Consider the following 26,122-nt stretch of genomic DNA (forward strand, 5'->3'; position numbering starts at 1 on the left):
CCCTGAGCTGCCCGAGAATCCAGGAAGCGCTGGAAACCATCAGTGCGGCCGTTCCACCTGTCAGCCCCATGTCTCGCCCACACGTGTGGATGACAGAGGCACTGCAGAGAGAGTAGACGCTACTCAGAGATACGTCGCATATACCCATGGCTATTGCATGAAGACAGGGACTGTTTGGTGTTATCCACAGACCATGGAGCTTCACTGAAGGCTCTGGCTAGCTCCCGTCTCGATCTTCTGCTAAAACATATATTGTCCAAATTTTTAAGCCGCTGGAACTCAACTGTTGCTACCTACCTGCTGAAAACAGATCTGGGAACTTGCCATCTTAAGCCCCTATCGACCTTGGGGCTAGCGTTCACTTGCACCCCCATCTAGACAGTTGCCTCATGTGCTCTCTACATGGAACCACTCTGAGTTAAATAATTTATGACCCTACTTATCCCAATTCTATATTCCTGATGAAGGTGTCAAACTGGAAATGCGTCGGGTACCAGGGATTACCACTAATTGGAGAGTATCAGTGTCATTTTATGTGTATTGTTGTATTTTGCTTTTTGTTACGTTTGTCACGTGTAGACGCTTGACATTTTTTAACATTGATCATTGTGTTTGATCTGCCAATTTTTCATGTAACAATAAATACATTTTTGACATACTTCAGTGTCTGTGGCTTCCAAAGTCCCACTTGGGGGGGAATATTCCCTTGGTTCTATATATTCCAAGGATGTGGCCACTACATTGTCTTTCTGACATGGTGAAAACCTCCTTTTCTGTATTCACCTGTTGATTTGGCCAGTAAAACATCTCCCGTGTTAGAGTGCCCCCACTCTTGATAATGAGCACAGGAGACACCTTTAGACAGCAGCATTGTCCGTCTAGGGGGAGGGGACTTTTAGATGGACTAGTAGATTTAAATACACTAACAAATTGAAGCTCCAGTTCACACTATATAAATAGAGCTGCATGATTCTGTCTAAAATGAGAATCACAAATTTTTTGCTTAGAATAAAGATCACGATTCTCATGGTGTAACATCTTCTTTTAGAGTATACAAAAAAAATAATAATAATAGAGCCAACTTTACTGTTTAGTTTTTTTTCAATTAAAGTGTATTTAAAAAAAAAAAAAAATTGCGTTTGAAAAACCTATGCGCAAATACGACGCGACATAAAATATTGCAACAACCACCATTTTATTCTCCGAGGTCTCTGCTAAAAAAAAATACATATATATCACGTTTGGGTTTTCCAAGTAATTTTTAAGCAAAAAATAATGATTTTTACTTGTAAGCAACACATGTCAGAAAAGGTTTGGTCTTAATGGTTAAACTTCCTGTGTTAATCTACACACCGGAGTTCTTTCCTTTTGATAAAAGAACAAAAAGATACTTTGTTTCTACTTATTTATGTGTCGTAATAAAAACTTGGCAGGCTGCCTGGATTTGGTTTTTCCAACTGTGAGAACTCTGCACTTGTTAGAAAGAATTGTGACATGCTGTTTTGAAGATCAGGAAGGGAAAAAGATTGTGATTTTGATTCTTAACGATTAACCGTGCAGCTCTACTATATAAGCAGTTTTTCCTTTCCTTTTTTCCCCTTTTAGATAGCTGATCACTCTAAGCACCCCTGTCAGTGCTAAAAGATTTGCCTCATCCCTGTAACTGCTAAATCTATAGAGCCGAGAGCTTGCTCTGGCCAGATCACCATATAGAAATAGAAAATTAAAAGCCTAAAAAAAAAAAAAATGCAGCCATCACATCTAAGAATTGGTAAGCGGCAATATAATAAATGACTGCTTTTGGGATTATTACTGCATGAATTGTATCCTTTTAAGACTTGTACAGAAAAAAAAAATGTAATAAATTATGAAAGCTACAACACATGAAATAAGGGTTATGCAATCATGAAGACAGCATTCTCCTTCCCAGCATAATACTGTTTTTTTATCTTAATTTGAGTTTAGGACAATCTGCAACCAGCGTACAGACACCCACAACCATACTAAACACACAATACTGCGCTGCAGGCTGTACTTTTCTCTCACCTCCCGGCTGCAGGAGTTGGCTCTCCAAAGTCATATCATAAGCTGCTGCAAATATAACTTTTCAATTACTCCAAAACAAAAAAGGGAAAACCTTTCACCATAAAAAGCCAATTTTTTTTATTTATTAACGCCAACAATGCAAAAACAGTCCATCAGGTGCCAAGATGGCCCCAAAGTGTTTCAATCCTCACAGGAGCTTGGTCATAGGGTCAATATAATTGGCCGCTTACAAAAATCACATACGTAATAAATGATAAAAGTTATTAAATACAACACACTGTTTACATGAAATCAGGGTTATGTAATCCATGAGACGTTTTTCTTCCCAGCAGAATAAGTTTTTTTAATCCTAACAATCGGAGTTCAAGACAACTTGCAACCACATATACACACCCCTTGTATAGATGCGCTTGCAGGGTGGGAAACACCCCAACCCCTTATGATTGGCTCTCCGCAGTGACAACTTCCTAGCAGGCTCACGCCTGAGCTCATCCCTATTCATAACCTCAGGATGCCATTCCTCAACAATGAGCATTTAGAGTCCACCCTAATGCCACGTACACACAATCCGAAAATCGGACGACAGATCGTCCGAATTTTTCCGTTTACTAGTCGCAAGTAGAAATTGAATAGGTTGCTAAAGTCACGTGTCATGTGTTTTAATGTTTTTGTGTAGTATTTTCGGACGACAACTGTACTGACCAAACGAAAATCGTACGATCTGGTATCGTACAAGGAAAATTTTCGTGCATGTCCCATAATCGGATCGTTAGTACAGGGTTTTCCGTGAGCCGATCATGACAGTTCATCGGATATTATTTTATCGGACATGCACGAAAATTTTCCTCGTACGATACCAGATCGTACGATTTTCGTTTGGTCAGTGATTTGATTCTTCCTCGGACATTTTTCGTACAATATTCGGATCGTGTATATCTGCATCTACAGATATCCATGATCTAACACTCACCTATTTAGTCCTGTAAAGAAGAAATCAGTATTTATACACACACACACACACACACACACACACACACACACACCTTTTCCGATCCAACCCGTTCCCACGCTGAGCTGTCAGCTGCAGCTTCTGTGTGGAGGCGGGTGCAGAGGACACAGCCGACAACAGAAGCCCAATAGCAAGTCTATGAGTGACGTCAGTCCCCATTTAATTCACAGCCGTTGTCGACTGTGCCCTCTGCAAAACTTCTGCCGCTGGACACCAGATCGGCTTCAAAAAAATTTTGTATACAGGATTTCTTCTTTTCAGGGTTAGTGTTAGATTGTGGATGTCTGTAGATGCAGGGATTTTAGTGTTAGGGTGGACTTACACTTTAAATATAGAAAATGGACCCAGAACATTATTTGGTCCTTGGGACTCTCCTCTGTGAGCATCACCAGCCTTCTTTACATCAAGGGCCAGTTCACACCAGAAGCCGTTCCGTAGTTTTGTGTGCATTTTTTCTGCATTAAGGGCCAGTTCACACCAGACTCCGTTCCGTTCAGTTCCATGTGCTTTTTTTCTGCACAAAATGCATGCACAGTGTTTTCCATGTATTCCAATGGCTCTAGTTCACACCATGTAGTCAGTTTTTGCACCGGAAACTGACTGCATGGTGTGAACTAGAGCCAACTAGAGCCATTGGAATACATGGAAAACACTGTGCATGCATTTTGTGCAGAAGAAAAGCACACGGAACTGAACGGAACTGCGTCTGGTGTGAACTGGCCCTAAAAATGCATGCACAGTGTTTTCCATGTATTCCAAAGGCTCTAGTTCACACCATGCAGTCCGTTTTCGGTGCAGAAACGGACTGCATGACTGTGCATGCATTTTGTGCAGAAAAAAAGCGCACGGAACTGAACAGAACTGCATCTGGTGTGAACTGGCTCTAAATGTGTAAGCAGACTCAAAGAGCACCGTGACTTTTAAATCTGAGAATAAATGCTGGATGCACAAGTCAATGTGGAAGCAAGGTTATTCCTGGATGTTCCAATATAAAGGAAGTTCCATCCATGTGTGCATGAATAATCTCAAGAAATAAAATGACTATTGAAGATAGCTGAAATCAGATATCAATATATCATACTCCCTGATTGCCAAGTAACAAAATTGTAAAAACGTTATGTTTTTTTTTTTCTGTATTGCATCATGCATAATACGTGGATATAGAGATATATATCTATATATCGGGTCAAAACACAGCTTGCCAGGGTCTAGCACAACTTATCGCAGTTAAAAAAAATCCTGCAACTAAAGTGGTCTTAAATGCCAACATGAAAAAGGCAAAGGCTACAAAAGCTCAAAGAAATCCATTTTACCAGAGTTCAATCAACAGCAAAGCTAGTCATAGTAGGCAGCTGGATAACAGAGACACAGGCTAATAGAGGTCAATTGTGGAATCAGATTATTCTTACGCATTAATAGACCTTTTTGTGTGGAAATAATAGCCTGATACAGAAATATCCTGTAAAGTACATTACTATGCTTCCTTTAAAGTGGAGTTCCACCCTTTTTTTTATGTTTGTCTGTGCTGCATGCTCTAATCTCATAGTGTTCAGAATGGACATTTTTTATTTAATTTGTTGCTTGTAAATACCTTTATTTTGTAGTCCTTCATTACTTCCTCCTCCTTATTAGCCTAGGCTATTTGCAAGGGTTTCTGGGATAGGCATCATGTTTCCCAGTAGTCCTTGCAAACCTGACTGAAACCTATTACATTGCTTGTGCACTGAGCATGTGCGAGATATGCAAAGCTGAAATCCAGGAAGTCATACAGTCTGGCTTCATAATGCCCACACTTAAGATGGCCACGGTCTATTTCTAGATTATAAACTATCTACATGCTGTAACAACCTAACAAAACGGACCTTAGTTTACAGACTAACTTTACTAGAATACATTAAGCTTGTGTATTACAGGGGTATTTATATTTAAAAAGTGAAATTGTGGGTGGAACTCCGCTTTAACCACTTCCCGCCCGGCCTATAGCCGATTTACGTCCGGGAAGTGGTTATGAAATCCTGACAGGACGTTCCAGAACGTCCTGCAGGATTTCATGCCACGTGCGCCCGTGGGGGCGCGCAGCGATCGGTGATGCGGGGTGTCAGTCTGACACCCTGCATCTCCAATCTCGGTAAAGAGCCTCCGTCGGAGACTCTTTACCACATGATCAGCCGTGTCCAATCACGGCTGATCACGATGTAAACAGGAAGAGCCGTTGATGGCTCTTCCTCACTCGCGTCTGACGCGAGTAGAGGAGAGTCGATCGGCGGCTCTCCTGACAGGGGGGGTTCGCGCTGATTGTTTATCAGCGCAGCCCCCCCTCGGATCGCCACACTGGACCACCAGGGATGCCCACCCTGGACCACCAGGGTGGGCAAAAAAAAAAAAAAAAGCCTGCAAAAAAAAAAAAAGAAGTCTAAAAAAAAAGCATTAAAAAAAAGAAAAAAAGATGCCAATCAGTGCCCACAAATGGGCACTGACTGGCAACCTGGCAAAATCAGTGCTGCCCCACAGTGTCCATCAGTGCCACCCCAGTGTCCATCAGTGCCACCCCACAGTGCCCATCCATGCCCAGTGCCCATCCGTGCCACCCATAAGTATCCATCAGTGCCACCCATAAGTGCCAATCTGTGCCGCCTATGTGTGCCCATCAGTGCCGCCTATGTGTGCCCATCAGTGCCGCCTATGTGTGCCCATCAGTGCCGCCTATGTGTGCCCATCAGTGCCGCCTATGTGTGCCCATCAGTGCCGCCTGTGTGCGCCCATGAGTGCCGCCTATGTGTGCCCATCAGTGTCGCATACCAGCGCCGCCAATCAGTGCCACCTCATCTGTGCCCGTCAGTACTACCTCATCGATGTCCATCAGTGCCATCTCATCGGTGCCCATTAGTGCCGCCATATCAGTGCCCGTAATTGAAAGAGAAAAAAATTATTTACAAAAAAAATTAACAGAAAAAAATAAAAACGTAATTTTTTTTCCAAATTATCAGTCTTTTTTAGTTGTTGCGCAAAAAAAAAAAAAATCGCAGAGGTGATCAAATACCACCAAAAGAAAGCTCTATTTGTGGGGAGAAAAGGACGCCAATTTTGTTTGGGTACAGTGTAGCATGACCGCGCAATTGCCATTCAAAGTGCGACAGTGCTGAAAGCTGAAAATTGGCTTGGGCGGGAAGCTGCGTAAGTGCCTGGTATGGAAGTGGTTAAATACCATCTACATCTAAGAATGTATATTTGGACTTTCAGTGGGTAGCAGTAAGCTAAAAACCACACTTTGAGTTCTTATGCATCTTGAAGATCCCACCAGTAAAATCTCTGCACTCCACGAGTATACAATAAATCTCTTGGGACAGCTTGCAGGCCATGTTATTATAGCACCACACCATTATTATATACAGATCTGACTGTTGAGAATGGACTTCCAAAATTCAAACAAGGTTAAATGAATTCACTGATACAAAAAAAACAAAAAACACAACACATGCAAAAAAAAAAAAAAAAAAAATTATGTAATTCCTGCACGCATATGTAAACAGTGACTGCAGCACACATGAAGTATTACCGTAAACAGAGTAAGAGCAATAATTCTAGTCCAAGACCTCCTCTTTATCTCCAAACTGTTAACCTGTAAAGGCTTTCAAAGCATCGTCTATGAATAATTTAATGTACTGTAGTTTGTCACTGTAACGGAATGACCCGTGACAACCAGAGACTTTGGAAGGATGGGGGGTACTCCTGTGCCAGCGTCACTAATGACTCTTGGGTCTAGGGTCACCCTGCGCCCCTTTTGGGCATAGGGTGACTGAGAAATATTAATTATAAAATTACATGAGATTAGACATTACTGTTAATTCATGTATGGCAGGAGATCTGGACATATTACAGTTTGATTTCATGCTCACCCTCAACCGGTCAATAAGAGTGTCTACTTCAATGCTTAACCTAGGCTGATGAGATGCCAAGTCTGCTATTATGGGATGTTAAAGTATCTTGCTGTAATTACATTCTGTGTCCATTGTACTAATTAAGGCTGGAAGGTCAGATGTCTCATTTCAGGGGTAGGGAATTAGCATGTCAATTATGTTTAGTAAAGGAATGTGTTTGTGTGAAAAAAGTCTATTGATGATACTATGCGATAGGAATAGCAGGTGAGAGTCTGACTTCTCAGCTGTAGTAATTAGGTCATGTTAAATCGGTGCCAAAACGTCTGACATAGAAATGTGTATTATGCAGGTGAATCACTTAGTATCGGAGTCCGGACGTCTGGGGAATAATTAACTTCTCTGAATGTCATTCTCTAAATAGTTACATAGTTAGTCAGGTTGAAAAAAGACACAAGTCCATCCAGTTCAACCACAAAAAAATAAACAAACAAAATAAAAAACACAATACAATCCCATACACCCAACTCCATACCCACAGTTGATCCAGAGGAAGGCAAAAAACCCCAGCAGAGCATGATCCAATTTGCTACAGCAGGGGAAAAAATTCCTTCCTGATCCCCCGAGAGGCAATCGGATTTACCCTGGATCAACTTTACCTACAAATCTTAGTACTCAGTTATTTTATGTACATTTAGGAAAGAATCCAGGCCTTTCTTAAAGCAATCTACTGAGCTGGCCAGAACCACCTCTGGAGGGAGTCTGTTCCACAGTCTGTTCTAAAAGAATGTGATTGAAGCCCCCCATTGTGTGATGTGTGGGTGGAGAGTTAATTTGTTCCTTTTATTACTGTAACATGTTGTACTGTATATAAGCAAGCCAAGACACCATTAAAATTTGTTCATACATTTTGACTCAGAGAACGGAGCTTGTCTCGTTTATTCTGGGGAAATCCATATGGATCATGTCTGTTAGATTGTGGAGTGTCAGATAAGCTGTGGTGGTTGATGGAATGGTAATATCGTAAACGGTGGTGACTAAGGCCCGGTACACACGAGCAAACATGTACGATGAAAGCGGTCCGTCGGACCGTTTTCACCGTACATGCCTGCCAGAGGGCTTCTGTACGATGGTTGTACTAACCATCGTACAGAAGCCCGCGCGTAAACAATACGCGGGGCGTGTCCACGTGGGCGGGCCTGCCATTTAAAGGCTTCCACGCATGCGTCGAAGTCATTCGACGCATGCGAGGGACGGCGGGCGCTCGGACATGTACGGTAGGTCTGTACTGACGACCGTACATGTCCGAGCGGGCAGGATTCCAGCGGACGGTTTTAAAACACGTCCAGGGATATTTGCCCGCTGGGAAAAGGCACGGCGGGCAAATGTTTGCTGGAATTCGGCCCGCTCGCGCCTACACACGACCAAACATGTATGCTGAAACTGGCCCGCAGACCAGTTTCAGCATACATGTTTGGTCGTGTGTACGGGGCCTTACAGTCACCATTCCACAGGCATGCACAGTTTTAAGGAGTGACATGTTAGGCATTTATTTACTGGGTGTAACTTCATCTCTTATATTTTAAACAAAAAACTGGGCATTATACTGCGTTTGTGTGCAATAAAATTCATTACAAATTCAAGTGTATTTTTCTAAAAATGTGCGCTTAATAAACCGCTGCAAATATTGTGTTACATAAAAAATTGCAACAACCAACATTTTATTCTTGAAGGCCTCTAATTTAAAATATATATATATATATATATAATGTTTGGGACTTCTAGGTAATTTTCTAGCAAAACTATTTAGATTTTTACAGAGAGAAAAGTCAGAATAGGCCCAGATTTAAAGTAGGTAAATTCAAGACCAAAAGGGCCTCGTATGAAGTTCAGGGGGGACCTCCCCGACTAACAGCTGAATGTGTTGATGAGGTACTGGTTGTTTGGCAGCCACCAGTACCTCATCAACACAATATACCAGCTTCCTAACAACCAGGAGAAAACTGTTACAATTTAGCTGTCCTACATGCAGTAAAGGAGCCGAAGAAGCTCCTGCATTTCTTGGGCATCAAGCTTTGTGCATCTTGTTGCCACCTTTGGGGTGCCATTAATAATGATCAGCACCACAAGTGCGACGTGTTCATCGCGTGTACCATGAAAACGCGTGCTTTTGCGTGTGTTCACGGAACACTTACATGCGAATGGAGCCTTTGGCGTTAAAAACATTTTTGTTATCAGTGTATACAGTATGCAACAATAATCCTGCACCTCTTATTTTGGATCCATGTTACTCCTTATGCCGCGTACACACGATCATTTTTCGGCATGAAAAAAACATTGGGGTAGATTCAGGTAGATTGGCGCATCTTTATACCGGCGTAGCGTATCTTATTTGCGATACGCCGACTTATATCAGAGAGGCAAGTACAGAATTCACAATGCACTTGCGCCCAACGTTGCGCCGGCGTAACTTAAGTTCGTCGGCGTAAGTGTAAGTGGGTGTGACTTTATGCAAATGATGGTCGGAAAGTAGAGTAGTGATATACGCCCGGCGTATCCTGAACGGCGCCGGCCCAACTTCCTGTGATACGCTGAGCCTATAAATACGCCCAGACATGCGCCCGTCCGGCACAAAAGTACATCCTGATCCCCCCCCCCCCCTATAGGGAAAGTACTTTTGCGAGGCAATGTCGGCTGGTGCAAATACCCAGAGGAAGAGGAAGGATCGGAGGAAGAGGAACTATTGCCCAGAGGAGAGGGCAATTATTGTTGCGGGCATTGTTGAAAATGACAAGTTTCTCCATGGTGCGCTCAGTCACCAGACAAGTAAGGTCCGTAAAAAGGAGATCTTGACACAGCTCAGCTTGGAGGTCAGTGCTGTGGGCAATGCCACCAGGACCATCCAAGACATTCAAAAAAAGATCAATGATCTTAAAAGTAAGGTCCGGGAAAAGCTGGGTGCTAGTGCACGTCTTGCCAGGGGCACAGGAAGAGGACCACCCTGCACTATGAGGTTGACCCCGGAGGACGAGTTAATCGCACAGTGCCTGCTGCGTGAGCAGGTGGAGGGCATGGAGGGGTACGACTCTGGACACCAGGCCTTGAGGACAGGTAAGTGTTTTATCTCCTATACGGTGTGTAGCATGTGAGGGGGTGGAAGGGAACATGTGACAAGTGTGTGGGTCCTCCAACATGTGAATGTTTTGCGTCATCCACAGATGTGCAGGAGGGAGTTGGGCAATCATCGGCTGCAGGGCGACCCACGCCATCCAGGGTTGAGAGTGCCCATACCTCTCCCCTGGAGGAAGTAGAGGAGGAGCACGGGGACCTGGAGGATGCCATTTTTCTAGTTGAGGAAAATCCCAGCATCCATGAACCCTCTCAACCCTCCTCCCCATCCCTGAACCCTCTCAACCCTCCTCCCCCATCCCTGAACCCTCTCAACCCTCCTCCCCTATCATGGGACCCTCACAACCCTCCTCCCCCATCAGGGGAAGCTCCTCTAGGGCCTCCCCATATGCACGGCCCCAAACCTCTCCTGCCCCCAGGAAGGCCACTAAAAAAACGCGAGGGGTTCCAGAGGCCATCCAGGAAACCCTTGCGAGGGATCAGGCCCGCCAGACCCAGCATGTGGGGGCTGTTGCACGGGACATTAAGCAGGTCGCAGACAGCCTGGCCTCCTCAACCCCGATCGCTGAGTCTTTGGGGGATATCAGCGCCAATTCCGCAGCCGTGGCAACCTGTGTTGGGGATCTGCAGGCGTCGACTTCCCGCCTGGTGGCTGAGGTCAAGAGCCTCAAAGTGGCTGTTAAGGCCAATACGGCAGAGGTGAGGCACCTGAGGCGACAACAAAACGTCAACAACACCCACCAGCTGTGGATGCACGCCGAGACCACCGCGGTGCTCACCCGCATAGCGGTGGCATTGGAGGGTAGGCAGCCAGAACCTGCAAGGAGTGGGAGACGTGAGGAGGAGTCTCCAGATGATGCCCCACCCCCACCTAAAGTTGCCCCCAGGCAAGTGAGGCAAAGACGGGGCACCAGGCAGAGCCCACGACGGGGCAATTGATTATATATATATTTTTTTTATTTCCGGTGAGGATTTTATTTTATTTTTATCTCCGGTGAGGAGCGCTTTGTTTTATTTTAATACTGCACACGGTCAGTAGTGCAGGCTACAGTGTGACTGGTGTGTGAATGTGGGGAAGTGACACTCCTGCCGGCAAAGGGGTGTCACCCTCGGTCGTGTGAATGTGGTATGAATGGTCAGCAACATAATTGGAGCCTTGACGTGGCGTTGCTGCTCGCAAGTCCTGCTTGGAGGACTTGGGCTAATCCAATGTGATGAGGATGTGGGGTGTGTGTGCTAGGGACCACAGTGGTGTGCATGCGTGCTTTCTTCTCGTGCCATGATGAATGTGTGTGTTTAACGTGCAAACATGCCTACCACGAGGCATCTCCTGACTGCTGTTCCCTCAAGAGACAGGGTAACCTGGGTTGGGGGGGGGGGGGGGGTGTGGTTCGGGGTTCAGGTCATCACGTAGGTCAATCTCCAGGCCCTTTCTCACTGCGAAGTTGTGCAGAATGCAACATGCACTGATGATCTGGCACACAAAGTTTGGGGAATACAACAGGGTCCCCCCAGACTTATCCAGGAATCGGAAACGGGACTTCAGGAGGCCAAAGGTGTGTTCCACCACTCCACGGATACGTGTGTGTGCATCATTGTATTTTTGCTCTCCTCTGGTTTCTGGATCCTGGAATGGAGTCATGAGATGGGGCCCAAGTGCATATGCCGCGTCACCTGGAAGGGTAAAGTCGGGAGGATGTTAGTCGTGCATGTGCCCCTCGTGATGTCTGCATCATGGGTGCGGACAGTCATGCCTGACTCCCATGTCACTCACCAACCAGCCAGCTGTTCCCGTACACGTTCTGTTCAAATTCCATTGGGATGTTGCTTTGACGGTATATGTAGCTGTCGTGGCTGGACCCTGGGTGTTTGGCACGGACGTGCCATATGAGGCATTGGGCATCGGCTATCACCTGTACGTTGATGGAATGCCACTGCTTCCGATTGTGGTATATGTGCTCTGTGTCACTGGGGTGCCACATGTGTGCAATCAATGGCCCCCACGGTGCGTGGGAATCCTGCAATTCTGAAGAAATCCGCCATTGCCTAATGCCGCAGATGCTCCTGGGTGGGTTTGAGGATGTGGTGGGACATGCGTCTGAGGATTGCGGGGACAACCTGGTGCACACATCTGCTCATGGTGGATTGTGACATCCCAGCCACGACTCCACTTTTACGCTGAAAAGATCCACTGGCAAGAAAATGCAGTGTTGCCAGTACCTTGACCAGTGGCTGCACTGCTTGTGAGCGATGTGTCTTGCTGGTGATGTCATCATGCAGGATGGTGGCTATTTCCTGGATGGCTTCAGGGCTGAATCTGAAGATGCGATACACCTCCGATTCCCCCATGCCAAAGACGTTCATGCGCGTTCGGTATATCCTCTCCCGTGCCCTCCTCCGTGGCGGTGGACCCATTAGTAGTGCTAGGACCACAGCTGCCATGTGTTGTCCTGCAAGTGGGGTTGCTCAGCTCGTCCGTAATGGTGCTGCTGAAGCTGCTCTCCAGCTGACTTGAGCAAGTCTGGTGCAAAGTTACCCCTGGTTTATGAGGGGTAACTTTAGGCCAGGCGTACAACTTACGCGCAACGCGCGTAGCCTGCGCCGGTCGCGCGTATGTTCGTGAATCGGCGTATCTCCCTCATTTGCATACAAAATCAATGGGTGCACCAGATACATTCGGCGTAAATATGCACCCGCGCTCCGCCCGCGGAGAAAAGTTACATCGGTCGGGAGAAGCCTATTTTCAGGCGTATCTAGTTCTGTGGGCACGGCGCATAGATACGACGGCGCATATTTACACTTACGCGGCGTATCTCGAGATAAGTCGGCGTAAGTCCTACCTGAATCTACCCCATTGTTTTTAAAAAATGTCATTTAAAATGATCGTGTGTGGGCTAAAACGATGTTAAAAACCCGCGCATGCTCAGAAGCAAGTTATGAGACGGGAGTGCTCGTTCTGGTAAAACTACCATTCGTAATGGAGTAAGCACATTCATCACGCTGTAACAGAGAGAAAAGCGCAAATCGTCTTTTACCAACAGGAAATCAGCCCCAAGGGTGGCGTCATCCACATGAAACTTCCCCTTTATAGTGCCGTCGTACGTGTTGTACGTCACCGCGCTTTGCTAGAGCATTTTTTAAAAAGGATGGTGTGTGGGCAACATCGTTTTAATGATGAAGTTGGAAAAACTTTGTTTTTTCTACATGCCGAAAAACGTTGTTTTTTTTCATGCAGAAAAATGATCATGTGTACGCGGCATTAGAATTTTTACTAAACAAAAATAAAATATATATATATATATATATATATATATATATATATATATATATATATAATTTTACAGTCCACATCTTTACCTTCCAGCCTTATTCTGCTGTACCAACTAAATAAATAAAAACTGCAGATTATGTGTTTGTCATAAATGTAAAGATGACAATCACTTCTTTGCAGCACAGACGCCTGAATGGCTTTAGTAAGCAGTCAAGCATGATGAGACATGATTATTTAGCACCGCACAGAGCTTTGTGCTTGAATTAATTCCTATTAAAACAAGCTGACCTGGTCCTCCCTGGGCCTCACTGTTCTTGTTCTCAGTTTCAATCTCTTTCAGGACTTCACTGAGAGCTTCCCATTTAGGATTACTCTCTAGAACCAGCTCATTCTTTCCATCTGTAAAATATAGAGAAAAATATATTTTAAAAACAGGCAACCACCAATATTTAAAGAGGTAACTTCAGTTTGCAAACAAAACCACATATCCCATTCCCTTTTGCTCTCCATCAAGCCTGTAAACGGACCGCAAATGCAGAAAAATATATCCTCTTTTCCTGCAATGCAATGTCTTGGGCATTTTCAGGGTCAGTAGAAGAACCTAACATGGTAAACGGCTGGAACTCAGTGACCCAAATTTAAGAAGCATTTAGGCACTGGTTTCCTAGTGCCTTATTTTTCCTCCCCTGGTATCCATTACCAATCAAAACTGTCTACAATAGGCAGAACGCTACCTCAACAGCATTGGTATTGGGTGTTGTGCAGCAATGTAAATGCTGCCGAATGGCTGTTTTGGGATAGGTTTTATGTGCCAGTCTCAGGGCCAGGCTTAGTTATCTTTGGCACTAAACAAATTTGCCAAAACCAACCATAATAAAAAATAAAAAAATAATACCTTTGGCTTTCACCGTTGCTTCAGTGAGTGTGCCATTACCGGCCGCTCCTGCGCACATGCACAGGAGTGACTTCATCGCGGCTCCGGCCAATCACAGCACCGGAGCCGCGATACCTGGAAGTAACTCCAGGAGTGAAGTTGGCCGCCGGAGCAGTGTACGAGGACAGCTGCGGGGGGCTTCGATCTCGCTATGCATACTAGCCCATTATGCCTTTTGTCTTGCAGGTTTTTTTTCTCATAGGGTTTACAACTACTTTATATATTACACATACAGTATGTTACACTGCACATGTATGTAGCTACATGGCGGTTCGGGAGATACAAGGATCTAAAATGCCGCAGATGTTTCACTGTCATCCAGCAAGTTCTTACAAGGACAAGCTAATATCTTTCATCTCATCTTCAGGGATGATACCTCCCAGCCTATGACTAGATTATGTACACATTTGACATATAGTATTTTATTACAAATATGGGTTTCAAACACTTTAACCAGAATGATTATTAAATAAAACTAAAGAAAGTTTTCTGCCCGCTTACCTTGCTTAGGATTTGATTCAGCAGTCTTTGGCTTTTTAATGGCTTTTGAATCTGCAACTTTATAGACCCTGGCACGAGCATGAACAAACATGGATGTGCTGGAGTCAAGGAAGAGCCAACCTTCAACAGAACATTTGAATGAACCATTAGCATGGAGGGAACAATATCTACACATACACACTATGTTAAACAGATAAACGTTCATATTCATTCAACAAAAAAAGAGACCATAAAAATAAGATTCTTGTACTTGCTGTAAAATCTTTTTCTTGAAAAACATCAAGGGACACAGACATTTTTAAAGCTGAATGCCAAGAAAAACTAAAATGTCCTTCTTGTAGTGGGGCTGAGCCCGCACTGCGAGAGTTAGACACTTGTTTGGTCTAGGGGACATGAAAACCACTTTAACTTACCCAATCCTCCTCTCCCCAAGTAAACGGCATGCCCCTCTACTCCAGCAGCTGACTTTCCCTCGCCATTCTCACATCCAATGCAGGGCTAAGGGGCTCTGCATCAGTGCTGATGACATCAGATGACCTTAGCCTGTAGGAGCATAGGAGAGAAAAGACTAGCAGTGCATGCATAAGAGACAGGGGAGGATCAAGTAAGCAAAAGTGCTCTTTACAGTCCCCAAGGCACCAAAAGTACAATTGTAAAAATCAAGTGAGCTACCTGGAGAGGAGTAGCATCATCCACATGTAGAAAGTAGTAGAAATCCTAATGCTACCAATTAGACCTTTTTTCTGACTAAGGTAGTACCATAAATCCATGGTATGAACAAGCCATTTGAAACCTAGGATAATTACCCTCTTTAAAGAGGGTATCCTGAAAAACCCACAATGGGGATACCAGGAAAGAGCACTAGAATGCACAGAAGAAAGAAAATCACCGCTCAAGGATACGGATTAGGAAAATCTCAGCACCTGATCCGAAACCACGAGTGCTGGCAATGCATAGGATAATGCAAAATTAAGCAAGGATTTCTGGACAGCCGCACTCCAAAACGTGTTCCTTTTATTGTGAAACAAAAAACACAGGATACATGCCACAGCAAACGGGGTACAAGCTGACGCTTTTCACACCAAACCTTAGTGATTAGTCAAGTTAAGGTTTGGTGTGAAACGCGTCAGGATGTACCCCGTTTGCTGTGGCATGTAGCCTGTGTTTTTTGTTTCACAATAAAAGCAACAAGTTTTAGAGTGCGGCTGTCCAGAAATCCTAGAATGCGCAGAAGGACCAGTTCTGTGAACAGCATCTGGAAGTGTCAGAGGACACTGAAGGTTAAGTTCCTTCCCAGGAAAGAGGAGCAGTGGAAACTGATCCCTATGGACCTTTTAGGGCAACAGTTCCCTTACGACGGGGATAGGGCTAAGCAGCATCAAAACAGTATAAAGGGGTGTAACCCAAAAAAAATTCACTTGTGGGAGATGTGTGCAAATCTGAGTGGAATGTAATTCTCAAGGATAATGCCCCGTACACACCATCACTTTATGTGATGAAAAAAAAACGACATTTTCTGTGAAGTAAAAAAATGACGTTTTTGAAACTTCAATTTTCAAAGACGAAGTTGCCTACACACCATCGTTTTTCTCACAATGTTCTAGCAAAGCGAGGTTACGTTCACCACGTTTTTTCATTGAAGCTTGCTTCATAAGTAGCTTCTGGGCATGCGCGGGTGAAAAAACGTCATTTTAAACAAAGTTTTTTGCTACACACGGTCAATTTCTGTGAAGTAAAAAATGACGTTTTGAAAAACGACACATAAAATTGAAGCATGCTTCAATTTTTTTTTGTCGTTTTTTACAAGACATAAAACAACGTTTTCCCCCACACACGGTCATTTAAAGTGACGTTTTAAAAAATGTAATTTTTTTTCATCACATAAAGTGATGGTGTGTATGGGGCATAAGGCTCTGTATATGAAAAAAAAAAAAAAAAAAAAAAAGACAAAAAAAAACAACTACCCCAGGGACTCTTCTGGATGAACAAACAGCCCCCAATTTCAGAAGGCATGTAGTCAAAGTACCTTCTGCATTTAAAACAGACATCGTCACTAAGCAAGAAACATGCTTGGACACTTAAATAAGCCATTACAGCTTAAAGCGGAGGTTCACCCTAAAAAAAAAAGACCGACAGTATGCTGTTTTTTTTTTTTTTTTTGCGTACATACCATTTTAGGGCTATTTTCACCCCCGGATTTCCCGCGGGAGTGGGTGTTCCTAATCACAGGCTGTGATTGACGTGCTTCCGACCGGCGCATACTGCGCGCCACAAGTGGCCTGCGCACCGACGTTCGGCTTCTTTCGGCAACTCGTGACGCGCAGTATGCGCTGGTCGGAAGCACGTCAATCACAGCCTGTGATTAGGAACACCCACTCCCGCGGGAAATCCGGGGGTGAAAATAGCCCTAAAATGGTATGTACGCAAGAAAAAAAAACACAACAACAACAACAGCATACTGTCGGTCTCATAGGTCGGCTCCATGCAATGTTAGAATTTTTTTTTTAAGGTGAACCCCTGCTTTAAGCGCAAAGCTGCAGACATTTTCCCCAAACATTCAATGAAACAAGGGCAGGGGCAAGGTCCTCTTGAATAGATTGAACACAAAGTACCACAATTTCACAAAACAAGATCACCAACACAGGGTGGAGAGGCATTCTGGTCCATTGAAACTAAGTAGACAGTCTAACAGCCTGTGAGTGAAATCCTGACAAATACGCAATCCATTTGGTAGTATGCCTGCTCAGGGAGATTACTAGGTGAATAAATGGTGGTATGAGACCACCTTGCAATACATTTTCAAAAAGGAAAAGCTGTGCCAAATTTTTCAAAGTGGCCCAAGATGCCACACGTCGTTCTCAGTCCTCACAGAGGATTAACGTAAAGCAAAGATGAGTGAGGTGGATGTAGCCAGCATTTACCCTAATGTACAGGTATACTGACACACTAAGCTCTGGGTGCGCTCTTCTTTAGCATAGTGAGATCTGGGTTCCCTGCATTCACTCATTAATGCAGATGCCATGCCTTCTCCCCTTGTTCTGGGTCCTCAGTCATCTCCGCACATTGGGAAGGCCCTGACAATGTAAATCCTGCGAATACACGCTGGAGATACATTATCTCAGCACCCAGTCCCATTCCTGGTACACTTTGAGTTGCAGGCTAGACTGTCCTGGGGATGGTGCTGGAGCAGTGTCAAACTGAGCAGATTGATCTAGTAACTGCACACAAACAGGAAAAGTCCAACGTGGGCACGGAGTTGATTCTGGCCTTATATGATGGAACTGAAGAAGCACAATGATCACATACCAGGTAAATGGCCCTAGAACCAGTAGGAGAGTATGTGCTGAGGTCACCTTTTGCAGCAGGACTTGTATAAGTGCACCAACTCTGTGGCACACTGGTGGGATTCCCTGTACTGTTCCCACTCATGGGCACGCACTGAGCAGCAGGGGGTTGCTAGAACGATGCCACTTCCAAATTCTCGATTTACCTCACCAACCATATGGCATTTCCTGGTTTCCTGTTGGTGTCAATCACAGCTGGTGAGGAGGGAGCAGTGGGCGGGGTTGAGCCGCACTGTGTGTGTCAATGGAAACAAAGAGCACAGCTTGAAAGTGAGCCTGCATGAGTGCCCCCATAGCAAGTGCCTTTCAATGGGAGCACGTAGCAGAACGGAGGAGCTGGTAGGGAACGGGAGAAGAGAAGGATCGGGGCTGCTCTGGGCAAAACCATTGCACAGAGCAGGTAAATATAACACGTGTGTTATGTAAAAATAATTATCTTTACAAACATTTTGAATAAATATCATTAAAAAGATAGGCCAACATTTTTTTTTATTATTATATTTATTTTTATATATATATATATATATATATATATATATATATATATATATATATATATATATATATATATATATATATATATATATATATATATATATATATATATATATATATATATATATATATATATATATATATATATATATATATATAAACCCAGGACCCTGCATTCACTATATCTGGTCTCCCACAGTACACAAAAATGTATTATATTAGTAATTCTAAACTGCTAAATACCTTTTCTCAGTAGTACATAGCAGTCTCGTGACTTCTATCAGTGTCTGGTTAAAGCTTGTAGGAGGAGTTTTTGTTCTACTCTAACTGTCCAATGAGGCTTCAGGACCCCCTGACCCTCTGCCTGGCCAGTGCTGATCACATGTACGCACCCAAAAAAAAAGTGGAAGGAGGGGAGGATCAAACAGCATTTTTACTCAATGCAGAGGAATAATCCCTTATGTTCCACAGTGAGTATAAAAGCATGCTTTACAGCATATACAGACTGATTTTACGGTTGTGGCTTTAGTAACACTTTTTTTTTTTTACTACATTGGATTTCTAGACAGTTTTAGGATTTGCTGTCTGTCTCCATTCAGATGATTTTTCCTAATTTCCTGACCATTAATGGGTGCCACCTGGGACAGGAAAAAAAAAAAAACTAACGGTATTACAGGATGTCCTCACCTAACAAACCAACTTCAGTGAACTATTTAATTGTGCAACTATGTGGCAAATTAAGTTTAATGTGGATTTGGCACTTGGGGGCTTAAAACATGCATGCCCCTTATATTCTAGGAAAACAGCTGAGGAAGTCAATGGTTGAGAAGCATCTGGTTGTTATGGTAGATCATATACTTATTAGTATGCCAAGCTGCAGTTTCAGAGGGAGAGGGAGATTACTAAAAAGACAAAATAAACACTTTAAGTGACTGTGGTAGAGCTTCACCATATTCACTAGGTTCTGGGGAAAATACGTGCACAACTGCACTTGGAAAGTGCAGTCTATTTGCCTTTAGTAAAAGTAACCCCATAGTTTTGCCCCTGTACAAATCATTAATCATTAGTAAGACCTCATCTGAAAAATGCAGTTCAATTTTGGGCACCAGACCTCAAAAAAGGACATCTGGAGAAAAAGCAAAGAAGGGCAATCAAACTGAGAAGAGGCATGGAAAAACTCAGCTATGAGGAGAGATTAGCTGAACGGAATTTTCTCTCTTTTGAGAAAAAGTGATTAAGGAGGGGGGAATCACCATGTATAAATACGTAAGTGAACCATATAATGAATTTGGTGTTGAGTTTTTCACTTTCAGGTCATTACAGAGGACAAACGGGATACTCTTTGCACCTGGAGGAAAAGAGATTGAACCTCCACATATAGAAAGGCTTCTTCACAATAAGAGCAGGAAATGTTGAATAGACTCCCACAACTAGTCCTGGCAAGCTCAGATCATTTAAAAATTTTCTTTTCTTCTCTATTGGTAGAACAAGATGACCTTGTGCCTTTTTCAATCTGACTATGTAACTTTACCTTGACTTTAGTCTTTCTTATGACTCAAACATATTGTCCTCAGAGGCAATGAGCACATTTCAGACCTTCCTTTCTTCCTCATCTCTACTTTTTCCTCTGTCCTTTCCGGTCTATTCTTTCATCCCAACTTACTCGAAGTGACATAGTTAAAAGTTAACAATGAAAATCTTCACTTGGTAAGTATGTATAAATACTAATAGCTAGATTCAGATAGACTGGCTTAATTTTGAGGCGGCGTATCGCATATACGCTACGCCGCCGTAAGTCAGAGAGGCAAGTACTGTATTCACAAAGCACTTGCCTCCTAAGTTACGGCGGCGTAGCGTAAATGTGCTCGCCTAAGCGTGCCTAATTCAAATGTGGAACAGGGGGGCATGTTTTATGTAAATGACTCGTGACCCGACGTGATTGACGTTTTTAACGAATGGCACATGCGCCGTCCGTGGACATATCCCACTGTGCATTGCTCCAGAGTATGCCGCAAGGACGTATTGGTTTCGACGTGAACGTAAGTTACGTCCAGCCCCATTCACGAACGACTTACGCAAACGACGTAAAATTTTCAAATTTCGACGTGGGAACGACGGCCATACTTAACATTGGCTAGGCCAGCCATTTGTTCGAATAACTTTACGCCGGAAAAAGCCTTACGTAAACGACGTAAAAAAATGCGCCGGGCGCACGTACGTTTCTGAATCGGCGTATCTAGCTCATTTGCATATTCTACACCGAACTCAACGGAAGAGCCACCTAGCGGCCAGCGTAAATATGCACCCTAAGATACGACGGCGTAGGAGACTTACGCCGCTCGTATCTTAGCCTAATTTAAGCGTATCTGGTTTCCAGAATACGCTTAAATTTACGACGGCGTAGATTCAGAGTTACGACGGCGTATCTACTGATACGGCGGCAGAACGGTCTCTGAATCCAGCTATAAAACGTTACATTATGCATTATTGCTAATGGTCCGATTAGAAACAGGCTCCAACAAGGATATGCAATTAGCGGACCTCCAGCTGTTTCAGAACTACAAGTCCCATGAGGCATAGCAAGACTCTGACAGTTACAAGCATGACACCCAGAGGGAGAGGCATGATGGGATTTGTAGTTTTGTAACAGCTGTAGGTCTGCGAATTGCATATCCCTGGGCTATAATAATATTTTAAAATAATAAAAATACTACTTTCTAAGATTTTTTTTAAAACTTTCCTCCAGTTCGTTTGAGGTCATGTCCCCGTGATCTTGATCTTGGCTTCATATTGAAAATCCTGCCCTCCTGATGTATTTAAAAATGTTCAAATATTTCTCCCCTTTCCCTTCTTTCCTCCAGACTGTACATACAGTATTAAGTTACATTCCCGATAGGTTTGAGTGATCAAACCTTTCACCATTTTTGCTACCCCGTCTCTAGACTCATTCAATTTTATCAATACTGTATCTTGGTGTAAGTGAGGTCACCAGGACAGGAATCAGTATTATAAATGAGGTCTCAGTAAAGCTCTATATAGGAGAATCAGACCCTCCTTCCTCCTGCTGGCGATTCCTCGAAATGACGCATACTAGAATTCTATTCGCTTTCCCACTGCCTGGTAACACCGTTTGCTCATTTTGCAATTGTCTGAAATAAGTACCCCCAAATCTTTTTCTTCTGTAGTGCGGACCAACACTGTACCCCCAATGTTGTACTCTCAGGGGATTATTTTTTCCTAGGTACATTTTTTTACATTTAGAAACATTGAACTGCAGTTTTCACTGCTTTGACCAATCTTCCAGCAATGCCAAATCGTGTTCCATGTCCAAAAAGACATACCTTGCCCAACAACCCTTTACTTGCATCACTTACATATAGATTAAATAGAACAGACCTAGTACAAAGCCTTGTGGTACACCACTAATGACTGTTCTCTGTTCTGAGTGAACCCCATTCACAACCACTCTGGTAGGTAGCTATCCTTTAGCCAACTGCAAATCCACTGAACCCCCCCATGCGTTAAGTCCTAGCTTGTACAACTTTCGTGTTAGATCATTATGTGGAATTGTATCAAATGCCTTGCTGAAATCAACATATGCCATGTCCACAGCACCACCCTTGTCCTAAAGATTGGTAATTTAGTAAAAAATTCAATCAGATTAGTCTGACATGATCTTTCCTCAGTGAAGCCATGCTGCTTTGGTTCCAGAAAGTTTTGTATTTTTAAATGATCCTTCTTTTCAGGAATGATTCCATTAAAGGGGTTGTAAAGGTGAAACATTTTTTCCCCTAAATAGCTTCCTTTACCTTAGTGCAGTCCTCCTTCACTTACCTCATCCTTCCATTTTGCTTTTAAATGTCCTTATTTCTTCTGAGAAATCCTCACTTCCCGTTCTTCTGTCTGTAACTACACACAGTAATGCAAGGCTTTCTCCCTGGTGTGGAGTGTCGTGCTCGCCCCCTCCCTTGGACTACAGGAGAGTCAGGACACTCTCTACATTGCAGATAGAGAAAGGAGCTGTGTGTTAGTGGGCGTCCTGACACTCCTGCTCGCCCCCTCGCATTACTGTGTGGAGTTACAGACAGAAGAACAGGAAGTGAGGATTTCTCAGAAGAAATAAGGACATTTAAAAGCAAAATGGAAGGATGAGGTAAGTGAAGGAGGACTGCACTGAGGTTAAGGAAGCTATTTTGTTTACGTTTAAAACCCCTTTAAACTTGACTACAACAGATGTTATACTATCTGGCCTGTAATTGCCAGCTTCTACCTTTCTGCCCTTCTTGTGGGTATTAGCTGTCCACCAGTCATGAGGAACTTCTCTTCTGTTAGAAGAGACTGAATAAAAAGATCTGTTAATGGTCCAACAACTATATCTAAAAGTTCTCTTAGAACTCTGAAATGATAGCGCTTAGCCGTGGAATTCACCGCGGCTTCCGGGAAGGGAATCCCGCGGGAGTGGGCATTCCCTAAGGAAGCTTGGGTCGGCTCGGCTCTATTTGGCGCCTGCGCACCGGCGCCGAATAGAGCCGAGCTTCCTTCGGGAAGTAGTGACGCGCTGTGTGCGCCGTCGTTTAGCATGTCAATCAATTGCCATGTCAATAGGAACGCCCACTCCCGGGGGATTCCCTACCCGGAAGCCGCGGTGAATTCCACGGCTAAGCGCTATCTACGGAAAAGAAAAAAAAAAGGTCAGTGTCATTTTATATGCACAACTGGGCTGGATGCAGTGTTAGAATTTTTTTATAGGGTGAACCTCCACTTTAAGCTTTAACTGAGACACTTCCTCTGCTACCTCCAGAAATTCTAAAAATGAACCGTCATTACTAGAACCAATAGGATTCCCCAACTTTTTATTGTTTCTGCAATATATTTCTAAGAAGACTTCCACTTTCATTGAGGCACATGGGCCAAATGTATATGCACAATTGATCCTAGGTCCCTCTACACAGTATTTGTTAGGAATTGATAACTGTACCGTGTTAGCTTGTAATGGAACTCTGCTGCAATAAGGAGCCTTTTGCCTCCATGAACCTTCAGTACTTATTTTTTTCTTTGTATGTGTATTTATGTTTAAATGATCAAGAAACATTATTCTTTAAATACGGTAAAAACAAATGGATAGATTTCAAACTATAAACACAATTTAATAAGCAAACTGTACCTGAATTCTGCCCAAATGCCTTTTCACTTGCTCTCAGAGATTCTAGTAGATTTAGGAATGTCACGCAGTCATACTGGGCCAAATATTGGAGCAGAGTGCGGAGAATTTTTAAGTCTTGAACTAATGACTTGGTTTTTGCCCCAAGCTGATGCCACAGTGGATCCAGAAAATGTCTAATTATCTACAAAAAGGAAACATTTTAAAAAAAAATCTACAAAAGAAAAAAAGACAAAATGTGGTTTACAAATAACATGATATGTAGCATTATTTGATAAAAAACACTTTTGTTAGGAAAAAAGAAAACATTCCCTTCTGGGTGATTTATATACATTCCAGGGATTTTTAACAAACTTGGGGCCAGATTCACTTAGAATTCCGGCGGCGTAACGTATTGCATTTACGTTACACCGCCGCAAGTTTTATGGGCAAGTGCTTGATTCACAAAGCACTTGCCTGTAAACTTGCGGCGGCGTAGCGTAAATCCGTCCGGCGCAAGCCCGTCTAATTCAAATGGGGCGTGTATCATTTAAATTAGGCGCGTTCCTGCGCCGAACGTACTGCGCATGCTCCGTTTTGAATTTCCCGCCGTGCTTTGACCGACGTCATTTTTTGAACGTCGACGTGAGTTACGTCCTTTCCTATTCACGGACGACTTACGCAAAAAAAAAAAAAAATAATTTGAAATTCGACGCGGGAACGACGGCCATACTTTAACATGGCAAGTCTATCTATACGCCACATAATACCAGCTTTAAAGCGGGAGTTCACCCATTTATTAAATTTTTTAGATTCCTGCTCGTTCGGTCTAGGGGAATCGGCTATTTGTATTAAAATATGAGCAGTACTTACCCGTTTTCGAGCTGCATCTTCTTCCGTCGCTTCCGGGTATGGGTCTTCGGGAGCGGGCGTTCCTTCTTGATTGACAGTCTTCCGAGAGGCTTCCGACGGTCGCATCCATCGCGTCACTCGTAGCCGAAAGAAGCCGAACGTCGGTGCGGCTCTATACTGCGCCTGCGCACCGACGTTCGGCTTCTTTCGGAAAATCGTGACGCGATGGATGCGACCGTCGGAAGCCTCTCGGAAGACTGTCAATCAAGAAGGAACGCCCATTCCCGCAGCCCATACCCGGAAGCGACGGAGAGGATGCATCTCCTAAACGGGTAAGTAATGCACATATTTTAAAACAAATAGCCGATTCCCCTAGAGAAAACGAGCAGGAATCTAAGGGGAAAAAGTGCCCTCTAAGGGTGAACCCCCGCTTTAACTATACGACGGGAAAAGCCGACTAGCGACGACATAAGAGAATGCGACGGCCGCGCGTACCTTCGTGAAATCGCCGTAAACAGCTAATTAGCATACCCGACGCGGAAAACGACGCAAACTCCACCCAGCGGGCGCGAAAGTATTACACCTACGATCCGAAGGCGTACGAAGCCGTACGCCTGTCGGATCGAAGCCAAAAGCCGTCGTATCTTGGTTTGAGGATTGTAACTAAAGATACGACGCGGCAAATTTGAAAATACGCCGGAGTATCCATAGATACTCCGGCGTATTTCTTCTGTGAATCTGGCCCCTAGTTGCAGCTTCCTGCCATTTGTTATTCTGAAGAAATAGCGGTTTGTTTGGTCGGTTTTCATGTGCAAAGTGAATCTGTTATGAGAGTGGTTATATAATTATGAGTCGGCTGCTGCACCTGCAGGGCTCCACAATGAGGAAATTGGCAAGGTCTGCATCCTTTTAGATGTGCTTTGCCTTTGGGAGTATCTCAACAAACATTTAATTTTTGTTGCAGGGGATGCTCAAAATCTAATTTGTATCTTGGCGCAGACTTCTGAGAAAATCAGTGGGCCAATCACACCAGCAGGAAAGGACATATCTATTCTCACATCGTATCTATTAATTTTTTTTAATTTGCTAATTTTTTCCCCCCACAAAAGTGGAGTTCACACTGGAGAACGCAGTGGCTCACAGCAGGAGTCCGGTGTGTATCCATTCACCGTTTCAGGTCTCATTTCAGCACCCAATCAGCATCCAATTCGCAATAGTGTGAACCCAACCTAAAGTAGTGTTACACCCTCAGCTTTACACATTGAGCACAATAAAACAAACATTTCCCAGCAAACTATTTGTTACAATTCTTACACCAGCACTTGCAGTTCACAATAATCAATGTGGCTGCCCCCTGCATTCTCAGTGCTGCTTGTCGTAACTTCCAGTCTTCGCATGAAAGCGTTAACAGCGGACAGTCTTGAGCTAGTTTGTTAATTTGTAGAAGGGAGGAGAGGAGGAAGAAGCAGGGGAGTGCTTGCCATCCTAGGCTACAGAGCCATAGGTTTCTTTTGGGACAACTCTAG

At 43.7% G+C, this 26,122-nt stretch overlaps 1 protein-coding gene across 1 annotated transcript in view; it reads right to left on the reverse strand.

Annotated features, from left to right (window-relative positions):
* ERCC4 (ERCC excision repair 4, endonuclease catalytic subunit) overlaps positions 1-26,122 on the reverse strand; it is a 65,769-nt gene that overhangs the window by 14,606 nt on the left and 25,041 nt on the right. Inside the window, exons 6-8 of the mRNA XM_040356887.1 lie at positions 23,769-23,949; positions 14,766-14,885; positions 13,619-13,729 (exon numbers count right to left, since the gene is read on the reverse strand). Of these exons, the coding sequence (XP_040212821.1) occupies positions 13,619-13,729; positions 14,766-14,885; positions 23,769-23,949 (412 nt within the window). The remainder of the gene's footprint in view (positions 1-13,618; positions 13,730-14,765; positions 14,886-23,768; positions 23,950-26,122) is intronic.

The sequence above is a fragment of the Rana temporaria genome, chromosome 6 (assembly GCF_905171775.1).
Source record: "Rana temporaria chromosome 6, aRanTem1.1, whole genome shotgun sequence".
Classification (NCBI taxonomy): domain Eukaryota; kingdom Metazoa; phylum Chordata; class Amphibia; order Anura; family Ranidae; genus Rana; species Rana temporaria.